The sequence below is a fragment of the Eucyclogobius newberryi genome, unplaced genomic scaffold (genome assembly GCF_026437365.1).
Source record: "Eucyclogobius newberryi isolate DKJ021-1_F unplaced genomic scaffold, fEucNew1.0.hap1 SCAF_4, whole genome shotgun sequence".
NCBI lineage: Eukaryota > Metazoa > Chordata > Actinopteri > Gobiiformes > Gobiidae > Eucyclogobius > Eucyclogobius newberryi.
The window spans coordinates 4495967-4520773 of record NW_027316056.1 but is presented as its reverse complement, the minus strand read 5'-3'; the positions used below and the strand labels follow the sequence as shown (position 1 = coordinate 4520773).

Genomic DNA, 24807 nt, shown 5'->3' with positions numbered 1-24807 from the left:
CTTTAACCGACCACTGATCTTTAACCGACCACTGATCTTTAACCGAACACTGATCTTTAACCGACCACTGATCTTTAACAGACCACTGATCTTTAACCGACCACTGATATTTAACTGACCACTGATCTTTACCTGACCACTTATCTTTAATCGACCACTGATCTTTAACTGACCACTGATCTTTAACCGACCACTGATCTTTAACCGAACACTGATCTTTAACCGACCACTGATCTTTAACCGAACACTGATCTTTAACCGACCACTGATCTTTAACCGACCACTGATCTTTAACTGACCACTGATCTTTAACCGACCACTGATCTTTACCTGATCACTGATCTTTAACCGACCACTGATCTTTAACCGACCACTGATCTTTAACAGACCACTGATCTTTAACCGACCACTGATATTTAACTGACCACTGATCTTTACCTGACCACTTATCTTTAATCGACCACTGATCTTTAACTGACCACTGATCTTTAACCGACCACTGATCTTTAACCGAACACTGATCTTTAACCGACCACTGATCTTTAACTGAACACTGATCTTTAACCGACCACTGATCTTTAACCGACCACTGATCTTTAACTGACCACTGATCTTTAACCGACCACTGATCTTTAACTGAACACTGATCTTTAACCGACCACTGAACTTTAACCGACCACTGATCTTTAACCGACCACTGATCTTTAACCGAACACTGATCTTTAACAGACCACTGATCTTTACCTGACCACTGATCTTTAACAGACCACTGATCTTTAACCGACCACTGATATTTAACTGACCACTGATCTTTACCTGACCACTGATCTTTAATCGACCACTGATCTTTAACTGGCCAATGATCTTTAACCGACAACTTATCTTTAACCGAACATTGATCTTTAACCGACCACTGATCTTTAACTGACCACTGATCTTTAACTGACCACTGATCTTTAACCGACCACTTTAACTGACCACTGATCTTTAACTGAACACTGATCTTTAACCGACCACTGATCTTTAACCGACCACTGATCTTTAACCGAACACTGATCTTTAACCGACCACTGATCTTTAACTGACCACTGATCTTTAACAGACCACTGATCGTTAACCGACCACTGATATTTAATTGACCACTGATCATTACCTGACCACTGATCTTTAATCGACCACTGATCTTTAACCGACCACTGATCTTTAACCGACCACTGATCTTTAACCGACCACTGATCTTTAACCGAACACTGATCTTTAACCGACCACTGATCTTTAACAGACCACTGATCTTTAACCTACCACTGATCTTTAACCGAACACTGATCTTTAACTGACCACTGATCTTTACCTGACCACTGATCTTTAACCGACCACTTTAATTGACCACTGATCTTTAACTGACCACTGATCTTTAACCGACCACTGATCTTTAACCAACCACTGATCTTGAACTGACCACTGATCTTTAACCGACCACTGATCTTTAACCGACCACTGATCTTTAACAGACCACTGATCTTTAACCGACCACTGATCTTTAACTGACCACTGATCTTTAACTGACCACTGATCTTTAACCGACCACAGATCTTTTACCGAACACTGATCTTTAACCGACCACTCATCTTTAACCGACCACTGATCTTTAACTGACCACTGATCTTTAACTGACCACTGATCTTTAACCGACCACTTTAACTGACCACTGATCTTTAACTGACCACTGATCTTTAACCGACCACTGATCTTTAACCGAACACTGATCTTTAACCGACCACTGATCTTTAACCGACCACTGCTCTTTAACTGACCACTGATCTTTAAATGACCACTGATCTTTAACCGACCACTTTAACTGACCACTGATCTTTAACCGACCACTTTAACTGACCACTGATCTTTAACCGACCACTGACCTTTAACCGACCACTGATCTTTACCTGACAACTGATCTTTAACCGACCATTGATCTTTAACTGACCACTGATCTTTAACCGACCACTGATCTTTAACTGACTACTGATCTTTAACCGACCACTGATCTTTAACCGACCACTGATCTTTAACCGACCACTGATCTTTAACCGACCACTGATCTTTAACCGAACACTGATCTTTAACCGACCACTGATCTTTAACAGACCACTGATCTTTAACCGACCACTGATATTTAACTGACCACTGATCTTTACCTGACCACTTATCTTTAATCGACCACTGATCTTTAACTGACCACTGATCTTTAACCGACCACTGATCTTTAACCGAACACTGATCTTTAACCGACCACTGATCTTTAACCGAACACTGATCTTTAACCGACCACTGATCTTTAACCGACCACTGATCTTTAACTGACCACTGATCTTTAACCGACCACTGATCTTTACCTGATCACTGATCTTTAACCGACCACTGATCTTTAACCGACCACTGATCTTTAACTGAACACTGATCTTTAACCGACCACTGAACTTTAACCGACCACTGATCTTTAACCGACCACTGATCTTTAACCGAACACTGATCTTTAACAGACCACTGATCTTTACCTGACCACTGATCTTTAACAGACCACTGATCTTTAACCGACCACTGATATTTAACTGACCACTGATCTTTACCTGACCACTGATCTTTAATCGACCACTGATCTTTAACTGGCCAATGATCTTTAACCGACCACTTATCTTTAACCGAACATTGATCTTTAACCGACCACTGATATTTAACTGACCACTGATCTTTAACCGACCACTGATCTTTAACCGAACACTGATCTTTAACCGACCACTGATCTTTAACAGACCACTGATCTTTAACCGACCACTGATATTTAACTGACCACTGATCTTTACCTGACCACTTATCTTTAATCGACCACTGATCTTTAACTGACCACTGATCTTTACCTGACCACTTATCTTTAATCGACCACTGATCTTTAACTGACCACTGATCTTTAACCGACCACTGATCTTTAACCGAACACTGATCTTTAACCGACCACTGATCTTTAACCGAACACTGATCTTTAACCGACCACTGATCTTTAACCGACCACTGATCTTTAACTGACCACTGATCTTTAACCGACCACTGATCTTTACCTGATCACTGATCTTTAACCGACCACTGATCTTTAACCGACCACTGATCTTTAACTGAACACTGATCTTTAACCGACCACTGAACTTTAACCGACCACTGATCTTTAACCGACCACTGATCTTTAACCGAACACTGATCTTGAACTGACCACTGATCTTTACCTGACCACTGATCTTTAACAGACCACTGATCTTTAACCGACCACTGATATTTAACTGACCACTGATCTTTACCTGACCACTGATCTTTAATCGACCACTGATCTTTAACTGGCCAATGATCTTTAACCGACCACTTATCTTTAACCGAACATTGATCTTTAACCGACCACTGATATTTAACTGACCACTGATCTTTACCTGACCACTGATCTTTAATCGACCACTGATCTTTAACCGACCACTGATCTTTAACCGACCACTGATCTTTAACCGACCACTGATCTTTAACCGAACACTGATCTTTAACCGAACACTGATCTTTAACCGACCACTGATCTTTAACCGACCACTCATCTTTAACCGACCACTGATCTTTAACTGACCACTGATCTTTAACTGACCACTGATCTTTAACCGACCACTTTAACTGACCACTGATCTTTAACTGACCACTGATCTTTAACCGACCACTGATCTTTAACCGAACACTGATCTTTAACCGACCACTGATCTTTAACCGACCACTGCTCTTTAACTGACCACTGATCTTTAAATGACCACTGATCTTTAACCGACCACTTTAACTGACCACTGATCTTTAACCGACCACTTTAACTGACCACTGATCTTTAACCGACCACTGACCTTTAACCGACCACTGATCTTTACCTGACCACTGATCTTTAACCGACCATTGATCTTTAACTGACCACTGATCTTTAACCGACCACTGATCTTTAACTGACTACTGATCTTTAACCGACCACTGATCTTTAACCGAACACTGATCTTTAACTGAACACTGATCTTTAACCGACCACTGATCTTTAACCGACCACTGATCTTTAACCGACCACTGATCTTTAACCGAACACTGATCTTTAACCGACCACTGATCTTTAACAGACCACTGATCTTTAACCGACCACTGATATTTAACTGACCACTGATCTTTACCTGACCACTTATCTTTAATCGACCACTGATCTTTAACTGACCACTGATCTTTAACCGACCACTGATCTTTAACCGAACACTGATCTTTAACCGACCACTGATCTTTAACCGAACACTGATCTTTAACCGACCACTGATCTTTAACCGACCACTGATCTTTAACTGACCACTGATCTTTAACCGACCACTGATCTTTACCTGATCACTGATCTTTAACCGACCACTGATCTTTAACCGACCACTGATCTTTAACTGAACACTGATCTTTAACCGACCACTGAACTTTAACCGACCACTGATCTTTAACCGACCACTGATCTTTAACCGAACACTGATCTTTAACAGACCACTGATCTTTACCTGACCACTGATCTTTAACAGACCACTGATCTTTAACCGACCACTGATATTTAACTGACCACTGATCTTTACCTGACCACTTATCTTTAATCGACCACTGATCTTTAACTGACCACTGATCTTTAACCGACCACTGATTTTTACCTGATCACTGATCTTTAACCGACCACTGATCTTTAACCGACCACTGATCTTTAACTGAACACTGATCTTTAACCGACCACTGAACTTTAACCGACCACTGATCTTTAACCGACCACTGATCTTTAACCGAACACTGATCTTTAACAGACCACTGGTCTTTACCTGACCACTGATCTTTAACAGACCACTGATCTTTAACCGACCACTGATATTTAACTGACCACTGATCTTTACCTGACCACTGATCTTTAATCGACCACTGATCTTTAACTGGCCAATGATCTTTAACCGACCACTTATCTTTAACCGAACATTGATCTTTAACCGACCACTGATATTTAACTGACCACTGATCTTTACCTGACCACTGATCTTTAATCGACCACTGATCTTTAACCGACCACTGATCTTTAACCGACCACTGATCTTTAACCGACCACTGATCTTTAACCGAACACTGATCTTTAACAGACCACTGATCTTTACCTGACCACTGATCTTTAACAGACCACTGATCTTTAACCGACCACTGATATTTAACGGACCACTGATCTTTTCCTGACCACTGATCTTTAATCGACCACTGATCTTTAACTGGCCAATGATCTTTAACCGACCACTTATCTTTAACCGAACATTGATCTTTAACCGACCACTGATCTTTAACTGACCACTGATCTTTAACTGACCACTGATCTTTAACCGACCACTTTAACTGACCACTGATCTTTAACTGAACACTGATCTTTAACCGACCACTGATCTTTAACCGACCACTGATCCTTAACCGACCACTGATCTTTAACCGAACACTGATCTTTAACCGACCACTGATCTTTAACTGACCACTGATCTTTAACAGACCACTGATCGTTAACCGACCACTGATATTTAATTGACCACTGATCTTTACGTGACCACTGATCTTTAATCGACCACTGATCTTTAACCGACCACTGATCTTTAACCGACCACTGATCTTTAACCGACCACTGATCTTTTACCGAACACTGATCTTTAACCGACCACTGATCTTTAACCGACCACTGATCTTTAACTGACCACTGATCTTTAACTGACCACTGATCTTTAACCGACCACTTTAACTGACCACTGATCTTTAACTGAACACTGATCTTTAACCGACCACTGATCTTTAACCGACCACTGATCTTTAACCGACCACTGATCTTTAACCGAACACTGATCTTTAACCGACCACTGATCTTTAACTGACCACTGATCTTTAACAGACCACTGATCGTTAACCGACCACTGATATTTAACTGACCACTGATCTTTACCTGACCACTGATCTTTAATCGACCACTGATCTTTAACCGACCACTGATCTTTAACCGACCACTGATCTTTAACCGACCACTGATCTTTAACCGAACACTGATCTTTAACAGACCACTGATCTTTACCTGACCACTGATCTTTAACAGACCACTGATCTTTAACCGACCACTGATATTTAACTGACCACTGATCTTTTCCTGACCACTGATCTTTAATCGACCACTGATCTTTAACTGGCCAATGATCTTTAACCGACCACTTATCTTTAACCGAACATTGATCTTTAACCGACCACTGATCTTTAACTGACCACTGATCTTTAACTGACCACTGATCTTTAACCGACCACTTTAACTGACCACTGATCTTTAACTGAACACTGATCTTTAACCGACCACTGATCTTTAACCGACCACTGATCTTTAACCGACCACTGATCTTTAACTGACCACTGATCTTTAACAGACCACTGATCGTTAACCGACCACTGATATTTAATTGACCACTGATCTTTACCTGACCACTGATCTTTAATCGACCACTGATCTTTAACCGACCACTGATCTTTAACCGACCACTGATCTTTAACCGACCACTGATCTTTTACCGAACACTGATCTTTAACCGACCACTGATCTTTAACCGACCACTGATCTTTAACTGACCACTGATCTTTAACTGACCACTGATCTTTAACCGACCACTTTAACTGACCACTGATCTTTAACTGAACACTGATCTTTAACCGACCACTGATCTTTAACCGACCACTGATCTTTAACCGACCACTGATCTTTAACCGAACACTGATCTTTAACCGACCACTGATCTTTAACTGACCACTGATCTTTAACAGACCACTGATCGTTAACCGACCACTGATATTTAACTGACCACTGATCTTTACCTGACCACTGATCTTTAATCGACCACTGATCTTTAACCGACCACTGATCTTTAACCGACCACTGATCTTTAACCGAACACTGATCTTTAACAGACCACTGATCTTTAACCGACCACTGATCTTTAACTGACCACTGATCTTTAACTGACCACTGATCTTTAACCGACCACAGATCTTTTACCGAACACTGATCTTTAACCGACCACTCATCTTTAACCGACCACTGATCTTTAACTGACCACTGATCTTTAACTGACCACTGATCTTTAACCGACCACTTTAACTGACCACTGATCTTTAACTGACCACTGATCTTTAACCGACCACTTTAACTGACCACTGATCTTTAACCGACCACTGACCTTTAACCGACCACTGATCGTTACCTGACCACTGATCTTTAACCGACCATTGATCTTTAACTGACCACTGATCTTTAACCGACCACTGATCTTTAACTGACTACTGATCTTTAACCGACCACTGATCTTTAACCGACCACTGATCTTTAACTGAACACTGATCTTTAACTGAACACTGATCTTTAACCGACCACTGATCTTTAACCGACCACTGATCTTTAACCGACCACTGATCTTTAACCGACCACTGATATTTAACTGACCACTGATCTTTACCAGACCACTTATCTTTAATCGACCACTGATCTTTAACTGACCACTGATCTTTAACCGACCACTGATCTTTAACCGAACACTGATCTTTAACCGACCACTGATCTATAACCGAACACTGATCTTTAACCGACCACTGATCTTTAACCGACCACTGATCTTTAACTGACCACTGATCTTTAACCGACCACTGATCTTTACCTGACCACTGATCTTTAACCGACCACTGATCTTTAACCGACCACTGATCTTTAACTGAACACTGATCTTTAACCGACCACTGAACTTTAACCGACCACTGATCTTTAACCGACCACTGATCTTTAACCGAACACTGATCTTTAACAGACCACTGATCTTTACCTGACCACTGATCTTTAACAGACCACTGATCTTTAACCGACCACTGATATTTAACTGACCACTGATCTTTACCTGACCACTGATCTTTAATCGACCACTGATCTTTAACTGGCCAATGATCTTTAACCGACCACTTATCTTTAACCGAACATTGATCTTTAACCGACCACTGACCTTTAACTGACCACTGATCTTTAACCGACCACTGATCTTTAACCGACCACTGATCTTTAACCGACCACTGATCTTTAACTGACCACTGATCTTTAACCGACCACTGATCTTTAACCGAACACTGATCTTTAACCGAGCACTGATCTTTAACCGACCACTGATCTTTACCTGACCACTGATCTTTAACCGACCATTGATCTTTAACTGACAACTGATCTTTACCTGACCACTGATCTTTAACCGACCACTGATCTTTAACTGACCACTGATCTTTAACCGACCACTGATCTTTAACCGACCACTGATCTTTAACTGAACACTGATCTTTAACCGACCACTGATCTTTAACCGACCACTGATCTTTAACCAAACACTGATCTTTAACCGACCACTGATCTTTAACAGACCACTGATCTTTAACCGACCACTGATCTTTAACGAACACTGATCTTTAACCGACCACTGATCTTTACCTGACCACTGATCTTTAACCGAACACTGATCTTTAACCGACCACTGATCTTTAACCGACCACTGATCTTTAACTGACCACTGATCTTTAACCGACCACTGATCTTTACCTGACCACTGATCTTTAACCGACCACTGATCTTTAACCGACCACTGATCTTTAACTGAACACTGATCTTTAACCGACCACTGAACTTTAACCGACCACTGAGCTTTAACCGACCACTGATCTTTAACCGAACACTGATCTTTAACAGACCACTGGTCTTTACCTGACCACTGATCTTTAACAGACCACTGATCTTTAACCGACCACTGATATTTAACTGACCACTGATCTTTACCTGACCACTGATCTTTAATCGACCACTGATCTTTAACTGGCCAATGATCTTTAACCGACCACTTATCTTTAACCGAACATTGATATTTAACCGACCACTGATCTTTAACTGACCACTGATCTTTAACCGACCACTGATCTTTAACCGACCACTGATCTTTAACCGACCACTGATCTTTAACTGACCACTGATCTTTAACCGACCACTGATCTTTACCTGACCACTGATCTTTAACCGACTATTGATCTTTAACTGACAACTGATCTTTACCTGACCACTGATCTTTAACCGATCACTGATATTTAACTGACCACTGATCTTTACCTGACCACTGATCTTTAACCGACCACTTTAACTGACCACTGATCTTTAACTGACCACTGATCTTTAACCGACCACTGATCTTTAACCAACCACTGATCTTGAACTGACCACTGATCTTTAACCGACCACTGATCTTTAACCGACCACTGATCTTTAACAGACCACTGATCTTTAACCGACCACTGATCTTTAACTGACCACTGATCTTTAACTGACCACTGATCTTTAACCGACCACAGATCTTTTACCGAACACTGATCTTTAACCGACCACTCATCTTTAACCGGCCACTGATCTTTAACTGACCACTGATCTTTAACTGACCACTGATCTTTAACCGACCACTTTAACTGACCACTGATCTTTAACTGACCACTGATCTTTAACCGACCACTGATCTTTAACCGAACACTGATCTTTAACCGACCACTGATCTTTAACCGACCACTGCTCTTTAACTGACCACTGATCTTTAAATGACCACTGATCTTTAACCGACCACTTTAACTGACCACTGATCTTTAACCGACCACTTTAACTGACCACTGATCTTTAACCGACCACTGACCTTTAACCGACCACTGATCTTTACCTGACCACTGATCTTTAACCGACCATTGATCTTTAACTGACCACTGATCTTTAACCGACCACTGATCTTTAACTGACTACTGATCTTTAACCGACCACTGATCTTTAACCGACCACTGATCTTTAACTGAACACTGATCTTTAACCGACCACTGATCTTTAACCGAACACTGATCTTTAACCGACCACTGATCTTTAACCGACCACTGCTCTTTAACTGACCACTGATCTTTAAATGACCACTGATCTTTAACCGACCACTTTAACTGACCACTGATCTTTAACCGACCACTTTAACTGACCACTGATCTTTAACCGACCACTGACCTTTAACCGACCACTGATCTTTACCTGACCACTGATCTTTAACCGACCATTGATCTTTAACTGACCACTGATCTTTAACCGACCACTGATCTTTAACCGAACACTGATCTTTAACCGACCACTGATCTTTAACCGACCACTGATCTTTACCTGACCACTGATCTTTAACCGACCATTGATCTTTAACTGACCACTGATCTTTACCTGACCACTGATCTTTAACCGACCACTGATCTTTAACTGACCACTGATCTTTAACCGACCACTGATCTTTAACCGACCACTGATCTTTAACTGAACACTGATCTTTAACCGACCACTGATCTTTAACCGACCACTGATCTTTAACCGAACACTGATCTTTAACCGACCACTGATCTTTAACAGACCACTGATCTTTAACCGACCACTGATATTTAACTGACCACTGATCTTTACCTGACCACTTATCTTTAATCGACCACTGATCTTTAACTGAACACTGATCTTTAACCGACCACTGATCTTTAACCGAACACTGATCTTTAACCGACCACTGATCTTTAACCGACCACTGATCTTTAACTGACCACTGATCTTTAACCGACCACTGATCTTTACCTGACCACTGATCTTTAACCGACCACTGATCTTTAACCGACCACTGATCTTTAACTGAACACTGATCTTTAACCGACCACTGAACTTTAACCGACCACTGATCTTTAACCGACCACTGATCTTTAACAGAACACTGATCTTTAACAGACCACTGATCTTTACCTGACCACTGATCTTTAACAGACCACTGATCTTTAACCGACCACTGATATTTAACTGACCACTGATCTTTACCTGACCACTGATCTTTAATCGACCACTGATCTTTAACTGGCCAATGATCTTTAACCGACCACTTATCTTTAACCGAACATTGATCTTTAACTGACCACTGATCTTTAACCGACCACTGATCTTTAACCGAATACTGATCTTTAACCGACCACTGATCTTTAACCGACCACTGATCTTTACCTGACCACTGATCTTTAACCGATCACTGATATTTAACTGACCACTGATCTTTACCTGACCACTGATCTTTAACCGACCACTTTAACTGACCACTGATCTTTAACTGACCACTGATCTTTAACCGACCACTGATCTTTAACCAACCACTGATCTTGAACTGACCACTGATCTTTAACCGACCACTGATCTTTAACCGACCACTGATATTTAACAGACCACTGATCTTTAACCGACCACTGATCTTTAACTGACCACTGATCTTTAACTGACCACTGATCTTTAACCGACCACAGATCTTTTACCGAACACTGATCTTTAACCGACCACTGATCTTTAACCGACCACTGATCTTTAACTGACCACTGATCTTTAACTGACCACTGATCTTTAACCGACCACTTTAACTGACCACTGATCTTTAACTGACCACTGATCTTTAACCGACCACTGATCTTTAACCGAACACTGATCTTTAACCGACCACTGATCTTTAACCGACCACTGCTCTTTAACTGACCACTGATCTTTAAATGACCACTGATCTTTAACCGACCACTTTAACTGACCACTGATCCTTAACCGACCACTTTAACTGACCACTGATCTTTAACCGACCACTGACCTTTAACCGAACACTGATCTTTAACCGACCACTGAACTTTAACCGACCACTGATCTTTAACCGACCACTGATCTTTAACCGAACACTGATCTTTAACAGACCACTGATCTTTAATCGACCACTGATCTTTAACTGACCACTGATCTTTACCTGACCACTGATCTTTAATCGACCACTGATCTTTAACTGGCCAATGATCTTTAACCGACCACTTATCTTTAACCGAACATTGATCTTTAACCGACCACTGATATTTAACTGACCACTGATCTTTACCTGACCACTGATCTTTAATCGACCACTGATCTTTAACTGGCCAATGATCTTTAACCGACCACTGATCTTTAACCGAACATTGATCTTTAACAGACCACTGATCTTTAACTGACCACTGATCTTTAACCGACCACTGATCTTTAACCGACCACTGATCTTTAACCGACCACTGATCTTTAACTGACCACTGATCTTTAACCGACCACTGATCTTTAACCGAACACTGATCTTTAACCGACCACTGATCTTTAACCGACCACTGATCTTTACCTGACCACTGATCTTTAACCGACTATTGATCTTTAACTGACAACTGATCTTTACCTGACCACTGATCTTTAACCGACCACTGATCGTTAACTGACCACTGATCTTTAACCGACCACTGATCTTTACCTGACCACTGATCTTTAAGTGACCACTGATCTTTAACTGACCACTGATCTTTAACCGACCACTGATCTTTAACCGACCACTGATCTTGAACTGACCACTGATCTTTAACTGACCACTGATCTTTAACCGACCACTGATCTTTAACTGACCACTGATCTTTAACCGACCACTTTAACTGACCACTGATCTTTAACTGACCACTGATCTTTAACCGACCACTGATCTTGAACTGACCACTGATCTTTAACCGACCACTGATCTTTAACCGACCACTGATCTTTAACTGACCACTGATCTTTAACCGACCACTGATCTTTAACCGACCAACGATCTTTAACCGGCCACTGATCTTTAACCGACCACTGATCTTTAACCGACCAACGATCTTTAACCGGCCACTGATCTTTAACCGACCACTGATCTTTAACCGACCAATTGTGGAGTCCATCCTTCTGCTTCGGCCACAGATGTGTCCAGCTCTGAACACAGATCACGCCAAAAATGCATGAAATAACGAAACAACAGAAATAAACACCTTTGGTTGAAGTTTATAAATCTATTACTACAATAAGAGAAATAATCAGCTATATTTCCTGCTGCAACAGCTTTGGTATTGAATGGAAAACATCTTAGCAGGAGATATTCAATTGAATAACGAATATTTCATTAATTTGAGATTAGTTTTTTTAGATACTTAAAGATACATGACATGCACACAGCGGTCTCATTTTTATCCTAAGTGCTGCTTTTACAAACTGATTTGAATATTTCTGGTTTCAATATATTTCTGATTCAAACAAATAACAGCAGATAACAAGAAAAAGACCATTTTAATAACACTACATTTACTTTTTTACTGTTCATGTATTTGAAAACATGCTGCACATTGACATTTGGAGTGTACAAAGGTGTTTGACTGGAGCGACACTGACACTGCGGATCGATACAGTCTGGGTTAAGTGTCGGAGGTTTGATGAATGAGTAACGTCCACAGACGCACGGCGGCCGAGGGAAACCTGCTCCGCTCAGATAAGCTCTTTGTTCTGCACCAGGACTTCATTCATTAGACCAGGATCAGCGGAGCAAAGAGAAACACATCTGCACAACCGTATCGGCTTAGTCTGACCCACACGGATATACACTTAACCTTACAAGGAAACGTTCAGGTACAAAAAAACTAAATTTACTTTTCTCAACTAAAAATGTGTTATATCTTTCGGGTGCGCACCTATATTCCCCGGCACCATTGTTCCCCCGTTTCTATGAACAGGGAAACTGCGCATATACTAGAATAGTATAGTTTCTCATCCTCAATAATTGTGCATAAATGTATGGTTTTACAGCATAAAATATAGCAGCATATAACCCTAACCCAGGTAGAGCTGACATTTTTTTACAGCGTTTATCCAGGCACGGCAGGTTGGAATGAACTTTGCTAAAACGTGTCTGTTAGAACGTTATAGAGCTGAATAACCCATGAAACAAAACATGATTATGAATATGAATGGGTTTTGAGTATCATTACAGGCATAAATGTTCCATCATAATCTAAGAGTTCAATTCAATACATCCAAGAATTGCAAACATTAAAAAAAGAAAGAAAGAAAGATGGGAAAATTCACATTAAATGAATAATAAAATGTAGAAATGAAGGTTTTTATTTAGTATGTCACAAAGATCTCTCTCTCTCTCTCTCCCTTTCTGACAGTCTTCCAACAGGAGATGTTTGGCAGCCTCACTTCTGTCAGTCTTCTCCGGGGCAGCTGTGGCTGAACAGGAATAATGGCTGATAGTAACGTGCTCGTCCTCGAAGCAAACGACCTGCAGTTTGAATCCCACAGATGAAAGCGATAACTCTTTCTCCTTCACTCCTCTTTCTCTTCTTTCTCTCTTCAACACTGTCTTCTCTCTCTCTCTCAGTCTCTCTCTCTCTCTCTCGCACTCAGACCACTGCCGTCCATCCATTGTTGTCCACGTCCGCTGGCGTCGAGTTCCCACAGTGATCCGGGAGTCTCACAGACCTTTCAGTGACAAATGGGAAGAGTCTATTTGTGTGAGCGACTCAGACTGACGGCCTTAACCCCGAAGAGAACACAGAGACACAAGTACTACAAAGGGATGTCCGGAATATTATTCATCTGTAGTTTTGCAAGTCATATACTTTCTCATCTTGTACTTATTGAGATCTATTTTAGACAAGTGTTTGTATACATGTGTGTACTATGACCATCATGTCACTCAACATAATGGGGGATCACTGTGTGGACATTTACCAACCTCAAGGAAGGTTAAATAATGACTTGTACTTGTACCCAATACTAAAGCCTCATTCACACATAGTTCATGGAAAATGTGTGGATCCAAAATGCCAGAAAATTCAGCAATGAAGTAAAAACAAATCCACAAAAAAGAATAGAGGGACAAAAGTTTCACAAAAGCATAAATCCACTTCTCGTTTGAGTGTTGGAACCTCGTGCGGCCTCCTGACACATACTTGATTCTCCGAAAAGACGCCCCCTGCAAAGTTTCTGCTCCTGTGCCGGAGCTTGTCATGGCAACCCAAATGTGGGCAATACATTTTGTGATTGTGAGATTGGATTTGGATAGATATTTGAAACTTTTTTTCAGACAACAAATAGGGTGTATAACTATAACGCTGTTAGTTTAGGCCGGACAAATCTTTCTGAGTCTTTGTAGAGATCTGGAACAATGTTAAGACTTTGCCAAAACGTCACTTAAAACTCTGTAACATTTCTGGTGGGGGTCGGCTACCTTGTGTCCATGTAGATGTTGTTATTTTTGCCAGAACTTTCCATGGAGTAGTTCTTTCCCTCACCCCTACAACATGCACCAGGGACTTCTTGGCACCGAGAGCATGAAAACATGATCTGCACATGAATGGTTTCAGTGGCCTCACTGGAGCACGATGCCAAAACATTATTTCCTCCACATTACTCTCTCAACAATTGATAGCGCTGCCCACCGTGTGACGACGGAAACGTGCACCGCCAAAACTGTGCGGTAGACACGCCCAAAGCCGGGTGTCCTCAATGTAAATGTTCATGTTGTGAAAATCGAGTGGAATCTCTTCAAAATCCATAAAGTATCAAGAATCAACCCTTTTCATTTTCAATTTGATCTAACGCCGGCTTGTGGTAACGTCTTCAACATGGCGACAACTATAAGTCCTGACCTGAAACCCGTGGATATACATGAGTCCGGCGGCATACATGGTGTGGCGGTCATTGCTTTGGCCTGATGTGGAATCTTGCTGTGTTTGGGGCGGCCCTGATGTAGTGGTACTGGTATGGCTTTTAATCCATCCTAGCGCTTCTTTTATCCGCTTATTCCACTTCAGCTAAGTTAAAGCTAAAGCCAGAGACCGAGCCAATGTTTCAACATCAAAAGCACCACAACCTCAGCCTCCACCAAAGGATTCATCAGCAGCTGCTCCACCACCACCAGCAAAGGATTCAGCTCCAGCTGCTCCACATTCACCTCCACCGCCTCCAGCAAAGGAACAATCTTCATCGCCCCTGCCTTCAGACCATCCCTGGGTTCCCCCTGCAACATCTACTCCCACTAAAGATTCTTCATTCTCCTTCTCATCTCCACTCTCACCCATGGGCCTTCCCAGCCATTTTGAAAGTCTGATCAAATCAGGCATTAAGATGGCTCCACTCACGCCCAATATAGCAAGGGCTATGTCAATACTTATCAACTCTTCCCTGCACAAGCCGACTACACCAACAACAGCCCCACCACCCATCCCCCCTCGTCTCTCACCTGGTATCTCCCATAGCTAGGATGCACTGGGTCTCAGCGTTGCCGGGACTTATTGTCACATTAAAAATCAAACCAACCCGGGGCCCTATGTAAAAAGAGCCCCCCCTAGTGCTATTTCTGTAGTCACATCATCACAGAGATGGAAAAACAAAATGCGAGTCAGGCCCAATCTGAGAAATGTGATTCATATTCCCTGTGAAAAGATAAAGCCCAGTCTCACTGAAACTAGTCTGAAACTTGCTGTGCTAAATGTCAGATCCTTATGTAACAAATCTCTCTTAATTAATAATTAGGCCCGAGCGCCACAAGCTGGCGAGAGGCCTATTAATCTCGTAAGGCCGTGCGAAGCACGGCTGCGAAAGTGCGCACGTAGTGCGCACGAAATCGAGCGCGAAGCGCTCGCCCACTTCCAAACACTCACTAACGCACTCCTCCACTCATGCACGCCCCGTGCATACTAATTAGTTGTAGGAAAATGGAACATTACCGTTGTAAACGGGCGAAGCCCGTGCAAAAGTTCGCACTAAACGAGCACTTTACATTGGGATGACGACCGCTTCGCGGTCGTCATCCCCATATAAAGCACTCATTTGCGCTAAGTAGCTCACGAATACCTTCCCCATCTCTTGCATGTTCCGTGCATATAAGCATGTAATGCAAAAATTGAACATTATTACTGTATAGAGGGCCAAAAACACAAAGTGGGCGGAGCCCACTCAAAATTATCGAAAGTACCCGTCAGTGACCAGGGACCCACACCATGAGGTAGGAAAGCGCGAGCGCTTTCCGAAAATGTATAGTTTATGATATTTGAAAAATGGGAAACATTGTTTTCGCATCGGAATATTATTCTTTCTTTCTTTCTTTCTTTCTTTCTTCTTCTTCTCGGGACCAACCCCCCTATTTTTCACCCAGTGAACATTGACGAAAAGTCACAAAAATTTGCACACCTCTAAAAATCGTGCCTCTCTACATTCTGGCTATTTCCCTTTTCTAAAATAAAAAAAATTGGCGCGTCAGCGCCACCAAATGTACCAAAAATGCATTGAGAGATGGGAAATGACCCAAAAAAAATCTGATCGTAGAATCATGAAATTTGGCGCAGAGGTAGATGGTGACAAGAGAAGTAAAAAATATTATTACGGCAACGCCGTCCCCCGAACCAAATGTCGGCCATATTGCTTCAAAAATGGCTAAACATGACTTCGGAGTCTTTCCAAACGTCGTACTTTTACGAACTCCTCCCAGGGCGTTGGCCCTAAAAAGCTGAAATTTGGTGAAAATGCTACTGAGGAGTGGGACATCAAAAGTTATCCAAATTACATTGATACCTCTCACGGTCTCTGTGCGGCGAAGCCGCAAACTGTAACTAAAATTTCAGAAATCTCCCATATTTAAAATTTCTGCCGTTTGCGCAGATAAAGTCCGAATTGCGTCAAATTAGAATCAGTTGTTAAACTCTTTGCCCTAAACCTACTTGAAGTGAAATAAATTCATTTGGCGCCACAGCGCCCCCTACAGATTTTATATGGAGGTTAAATGTTTAGTTTTGCGAAATTATATGAAATTTGACACACAACTCAATTTTAGCATCCCCATCAAAAAAGTCAATGAGACCCATGTCATAATTGTTATGGCGTTGCCGTAACGATGACCGAAACCTCCCATGTTATTCCAATGGGGCCAGAACATGTTTACACTTTAGACTTTCACAAACTCCTCCCAGGGCGTCAGCCCTATTAACCTGAAATTTGGTGAGACTCATCTTCAGGACCATCAAACGTTATCCACATTTTCATTCAAAGAGTCACGGTGTCTGTGCGGCAAAGCCGCACATTTTGCCAAGAATTCAAAATAAAATTGCTTTTTGATGGTAAAACAAAGGGGAGAACATGTGACAGCGTCACAGATTCAGCAGTAGGCGTGATAAAAGGACAATTGGGGCGCGTTAGCGCCCCCTCCTTTTGCGGCGTGGCGGCGGCGTGGCGGCGTGGCGAGGGCCGATCATTGCCGCTTGCGGCTATATTTTTATTTCTTCTTGTAATCTTGATTTTATGTTTTTAACTGAAACATGGCTTGACAAAAACACAGGAAATGTAGTTCTGATAGAATCTGCTCCACCCAACTTTAAGTTTGAATCTGAAACACGAGAAAACAAAAAAGGGGGTGGAGTCTGTGCTGTCTTTAGAGATGAAATAATTACCCGCAGGTTGTCTTTTGGGGTGTTTTCATCATTTGAGTATGTATCCTTTAAAATGGAGCTAAAACGGTCTCCATCCATTCTCTTCATTGTTTTATACAAGCCTCCCCAGCACTGCCAAAGTTTTATTGATGATTTTACTGAGATGCTTTCAGTCATATGCACAGACTTTGATGGTTTGGTCATTACAGGTGATTTCAATGTGCATGTTGATAATATTTGTGACAGAAACGCTAAAGAGCTTGATGCTGTCCTTGAAACCTTCAGTCTTACTCAGCATGTGAGAGGCCCCACCCACAGCAAAGGACACACTCTAGATCTCATAATTACAAAGGGGGTAAATATTTCAAATGTTAATGTGATCGATGTTGCTCTGTCTGATCATTTCTGTGTCTTCTTTGACCTGTCTGTTTCTCCCAAACCTCCAGTTGGTCCTGCAGTTGTTCAGAGGAGACACATAAGTGATGGCACAGGTGCACTGTTTATGGAAATGATAAACTTCGAAAATGTCTCATGTTCTAATGTAAATGATTTGTTGAACTCTGTTACATCTAGTGTTTTGAATGTTCTGGACACCATCGCCCCTATAAAGGCTAAAATGGTTAAAAATAAGCAGAAGGCGCCGTGGAGAAATGATGATTCGGTCAGGGCACAGAAAAGGGAGTGCCGCAGGGCCGAACGGAAATGGCGCAAGTCAAAGCTCCAGGTTCAAAAAGAGATTTACAAAGAAAAGCTGAATATGTACAACCTAATCTTATGTAGAACTAGGGAAAGATATTTTTCTGAAATAATTGGAAGCTGCAGTAACAACTCGCGTGTCCTGTTTGCCACAGTAAACAGATTAACAAACCCTCCAGCTCAGCTGCCGTTAGAACTCATTTCCACATCCAAGTGTAATGAGTTTGCATTATTCTTTAATGACAAAGTTCAGGGCATTAAAAATGCTATAAATCCCACAATGCAAAAAATTACCCTAAAACCACCAAGACACTTAGAGCTGACTCACTTTGCACCAGTAACTGACAAAACTGTCCATGAGATCATCACCAGTCTGAGTTCATCTACATGCTGCCTTGATGTGTTACCCACCAAATTTCTAAAGTCTGTGCTGAACAGTTTGTTAGCACCACTCACTCACATAGTTAACATGTCGCTTCAATCTGGAACATTCCCAATGTCTTTGAAAACTGCGGTCATAAAGCCTCTCCTAAAGAAGAGCAGTCTTGATGCCGCAGTACTGAGTCATTACCGGCCCATCTCTAATCTGCCATTTTGGGGCAAAGTCCTTGAAAAGGTTGTTTACCAACAGCTCACAGATTTCCTCTTAATAAACAACTCATTTGATGTTTTTCAGTCAGGTTTTAGACCTCATCACAGCACTGAGACTGCTCTTGTCAAGGTGACAAATGACATCCGCCTGAACACTGACACGGGCAAAGCCTCAGTCTTAATTCTGTTAGATCTGAGTGCTGCTTTTGACACTGTCGATCATGGGATCCTCTTACAGAGACTAGAGGACTGGGTGGGCATCACTGGCACTGCCCTAAACTGGTTAAGGTCCTATCTGGAAGACAGGAAGTACTTTGTTGAAATTGGTAGCTGTGTCTCAGACCACATGACCCTGACCTGTGGAGTGCCCCAAGGGTCAGTCCTGGGTCCCCTTCTGTTCAACCTCTACATGCTGCCGTTGGGTCAGTTGATACGCAGTGAAAATGTGTCCTATCACAATTATGCAGACGACACTCAGATCTATGTTTCACTATCGGCAGGTGACTATGGACCAGTAGATTCACTCTGTCACTGCATCCAACAGATCAGTTTGTGGATGCAAAACAACTTTCTCCAGCTGAACTCAGACAAGACTGAAATAATCGTTTTTGGCCCACAGAAACAAAGAGAAAGTGTTAGCGGTCACCTCCAGAGTCTCGCTCTAAAACCTACAAACCAAATTAGAAATCTGGGGGTAATAATGGACTCAGACTTGAACTTTAATAGCCACGTCAAATCAATAACATCAGCAGCTTTTTACCATCTAAAAAACATTGCCAAAATCAAAAATATAGTGTCAAAACCAGATTTAGAGAGACTTATCCACGCGTTTGTCTCCAGTAGATTAGACTACTGTAACGGCCTGCTCACTGGTCTCTCCAAACGAGCTGTAAAACAGCTGCAGTACATCCAGAACGCTGCTGCTCGGGTCCTGACTAGAACCAGGAAGTATGATCACATTAGTCCTGTTCTCAGGTCTCTGCACTGGCTCCCTGTGGCTCAGAGAATAGACTTTAAAGCAGCTCTGCTTGTGTACAAGTCTCTCCATGGCCTAGCACCAAAGTACATCTTGGATATGTTAGTGCCATATGAACCATCTCGGACTCTGAGGACCTCAGGGACCGGCCTCCTGCTGGTGCCCAGAGTCAGGACAAAACATGGGGAATCTGCGTTTCAGTTTTATGCAGCTAAAATCTGGAACAGTCTTCCTGAAGATGTGAGACAGGCTTCTACTCTGACAATGTTCAAATCTAAGCTAAAAACAGTTTTGTTTAGCTGCGCATATGACTAAAAGGATTTTTTCTTTGCACTCTTCTCTTTTGTTTGTGATTTTATTAGTTTAGAAAATCAGTTGGATTGATAATTTTTAATTTAGTTATATTTATTGTATTTCTGTAATTTCTTTGTGATTTGAATGCATTTTTCCTGCTGTGAAGCACTTTGAATTGCCTTGTGTATGAAATGTGCTCTACAAATAAACTTGCCTTGCCTTGCCTTGCCTTGCCTTAAAAGAGGCTGTATCCAAATATTGTCCTTGTAGTTGAGCCAAATCAGTTCTTCTCAAGTACAAATATATAGTAACAGCAGCTCTTAGGGTCAAAATGAGACCGCTCTGTGCTGTCTGCATCTGTATTCAGAGTGTTTTATCGTCCGACAGCCAGACAGTGCGCTGTTAGCATGCTAGTTGTTGTTAGCTTTGACAAGATGGCAAAACTGTTCTGGTCACTGAAACTTTCTGAAAGGTGTTTTAATGGTCATCGCGTGGCATCGTTTGGTTTAGACCAGGGGTGTCCAAACTTTTTTCACCAAGGGCCGCATTTTGAAACTTAAACGGGGCAGACAGAGGGCCACCAACAACCTGACAATGTTGAATTTGTTAAAAGACAAAGTGAATCATTCGAAATTCTGCATTTGACGTAATTGCGATGAGCCTCCACACCTTTAATTAGACTTGGAACATTAATATTAGGTTGGTATAACATTAATATGCCTGAATTTTCCCAATTGCACAGTAAAAAAAACTACTTTTTGTTGTTTGGGCCGACATAGCAGGAAGCTGGAGGGCCAACAAAAATTGGTCTGAGGGCCGCATTTGGCCCACGGGCCCTAGTTTGGACATGCCTGGTTTAGACCTACGGCCTTTTATGGATGGAGTAGCAGAGTTGGAAGAAAAAGTGAACTAAAAAGGGAAAAAAAGAGAGAAGAAATATAATAGTGATACATGGTCATTTTTTATTTTATGGGTCATTCGCTGCTTGCCTTGATCGCCCTGACCGCACGCCAATACCTTGAATACTGCACTGTAAAACCTGATCAGGAAGACTTGCTTTTGTGTTACATTATTATAACTAAACAGTTGCCTTAAAACTAAAATAACTAAACCAAATAGTCTATATCTCTTGTTGCATCTATAAACAAACCTGTGGGCCTTGAACTAATGACAAATTCTATTGGCGGCCTCTAATACTCACAAATAAATGCAGTACTGATAAGTTTAATGCCATACTGTGGGACGTTTTTGGCAAAGCAATAGCATTTTAAGACAGGAAGGTGGTGTATTCCCCATCAGGAAAGTTACACAGTGCACATTTAAGCTCCCAATAAGAAGAATATGCAAATAAATGCGTACAGTTGACTTAGGCAAAGTGTCTTGCTCCAGAACAAAATAACCTGATAATAATAAGTGGTATTATGGTATTAGGGCAATTAAACAAATCGTAATCGAGATTGAGTCATTTCTAATCATCAATGATCAGCTTTGGTCTTTTTAATCAGTCAATGCTAAAATGTCAGGAAAAGGTATGGCTATGTGACGATCATCAGACGTCCGTACATTGTTACTGTTCATGGAATTGTTTTGTGCATGTGCAGACATTAAAAACTGAATCAAAAATTGCAATTGATCCATACTATTTTTAAAAATTATATCGTTTAGCCCTAAACCAAATGATTGTGTTAGTGCTCCAAAACAAATAAAACCATGTGCTAAAAGCGTGCACAGGTGCGGATGAGTCCACTGTGCGCTTTATCCTTTGGAAACGTGCAGTTCTGTTTGTGGACGACAGGTGTCAGAAGAAAAGTACCGTTACTTACGCACGAACTTTGCCCAACACCACATCTCCTTTTTTCAACATTCCGCTTCCCTCGCGTTCAGTCAGTCAGTCAGTCAGTCAGTCAGTCCACCATCACCTGTCACTCTGGACACTTTTCACGCGCACAGTTTGCGTCATTTCACCGGATCATCTCCCGCTGTATCGCCGCTCAGTCATTTGCGCCCGCGGTTCATTCACTGGGAACACTACGACCACCGGCACCGGCGGCACCAGCGGCACCGGCGGCACCGGCGGCACCAGCGGCACCAGCACGAGACGATCTCCGGTGGACAGCAGCCGGACACTTGCGCGTCTTCACCGGGGACGCACGCACGCAGCGCCGGGCAAATGAGCGAGCGGTTTGCACGGCAGCGGCACGCGGCGACGGGAGCTCACACGCCGGGGACGCGATTTTAATTCTAAGCCCCTTTTTTACTCTTTCTTTTTTCTGTGCGTTTCGTGGATCGTAAATACTTTGATGACTTTATAAACATGCACCTATTGGGAATAACTTTTTTATTTGCTTATCTGCTTTACGCAAACCTCGCCACGGACACGAGCCATTCCGACTATTATGATGACTACGAGTCCAGAGACGAGCCGGTGAGTTTATTTACTTTATTTCAGAATCACGGTTGTGATGGGGAGAGACAGGCAATAGTCCCTTTCATTCATGAAGTTACATTTAATTGAGTTTTGAAGCGATTTGACTTCTCAGAAGAGTTTTCAGACACTATATATATATAGAAATATATATATATATATATATATATATATATATATATATATATATATATATATATATATATTGAACTTATTTTAATAGATCTGTAAGTGCCAAAGCTTTAAGGTGCTTTTAACACTTGCTTTCAAATATGATTTATCTTTATGATTTATATTCATCAAATATTACAAACCTTCCAGAATCTGTACATTATTGACTGTTTTGTCCGTTCTATTAACTCATAAGTCATAAATACAATTGAAAGTACATTTGTCCAAACTTTTGAGTAGAGAGAAAGTAACTAACTTCAAATACGCAACTACTGTAATTGAGTAGATAGTTTGGGTAATTTTTTTGGAGAAGATTTATAAACATGTACTTGTACTTGTAAGTGAGTAAATTTCAGAAATGTCATTGTAATTTGTTTATTTCAAAATTATATGAGTACTCGAGTACAGCTGTCTCACTGCTGTTTCGGATTCTTTCTAAACCTATGATGTCTGCATCGCTCGCTCTGATTGGCCAGTGCTCAGAGAATATGCAGATTTTGATTTAAAATTTTGTTCAGTTTAAACAATGAAAATGTTCAGGGGTTGTATAAAATATTGATCCAAACCGATACTAAATTGTGTTTACTACTAGTACTCTGAGTTTAGGATTTTTCCTGACGTAAAGTATGTTTTTGGCAGAAGTACGTTTAATTAAGAACATATTACATATTTTACATTGCAGGATTCTTTACGGCTCTTGCTTGAGTAATTATTTGGTTCTCTACTTTTGACTTCTCCTTGAGTAATATTATTTTTAAGTACTAGAGTACACAGTTTCTACTTGCCTCACGTCTGGTAATGGGGCAATTTCCCGCCTTGCATTTTCTCACTGAAGAATGCATCGGCTGTAGTTGAATTTATGCCACTTTTACTTCAAGGATTATCAGGGTTTGCATGTGATCCGCTGCTGGATTATTGTTTAGGGATTTAGTGGATATTATAACTTGTAGGTTTTTATAGCAGGGATACTTTTGTGCCTGCGTTGTGCGTACATTGGAAAGTATACTGTAATTTCCAAAATATCCAAAGCCTTTGTCTAGTTTTGAGAAAAATATCACTGTCGATTCAGCATTTGTGATCTTTAAGAACAGGTATTGAAGATATGCTCAAGTTGACATTTTAGATCTAATTCTGTGTAATAAAAATGTGTGGAGGCGGAAAAGGACCCTCTGCAAACGGGAAACTGTATAGAAAATAGCTA

At 41.4% G+C, this 24807-nt stretch overlaps 1 protein-coding gene across 2 annotated transcripts in view; it reads left to right on the top strand.

Annotated features, from left to right (window-relative positions):
* The first annotated feature begins 23207 nt into the window (after positions 1-23207).
* vegfc (vascular endothelial growth factor c) overlaps positions 23208-24807 on the top strand; it is a 71105-nt gene continuing 69505 nt past the window's right edge. The window contains exon 1 of one of the 2 annotated variants that reach the window (XM_072463812.1): positions 23208-23435. In XM_072463812.1, the coding sequence (XP_072319913.1) occupies positions 23325-23435 (111 nt within the window). In that variant the 5' untranslated portion in view covers positions 23208-23324. The remainder of the gene's footprint in view (positions 23436-24807) is intronic. The other variant, XM_072463813.1, reaches the window with a different exon arrangement.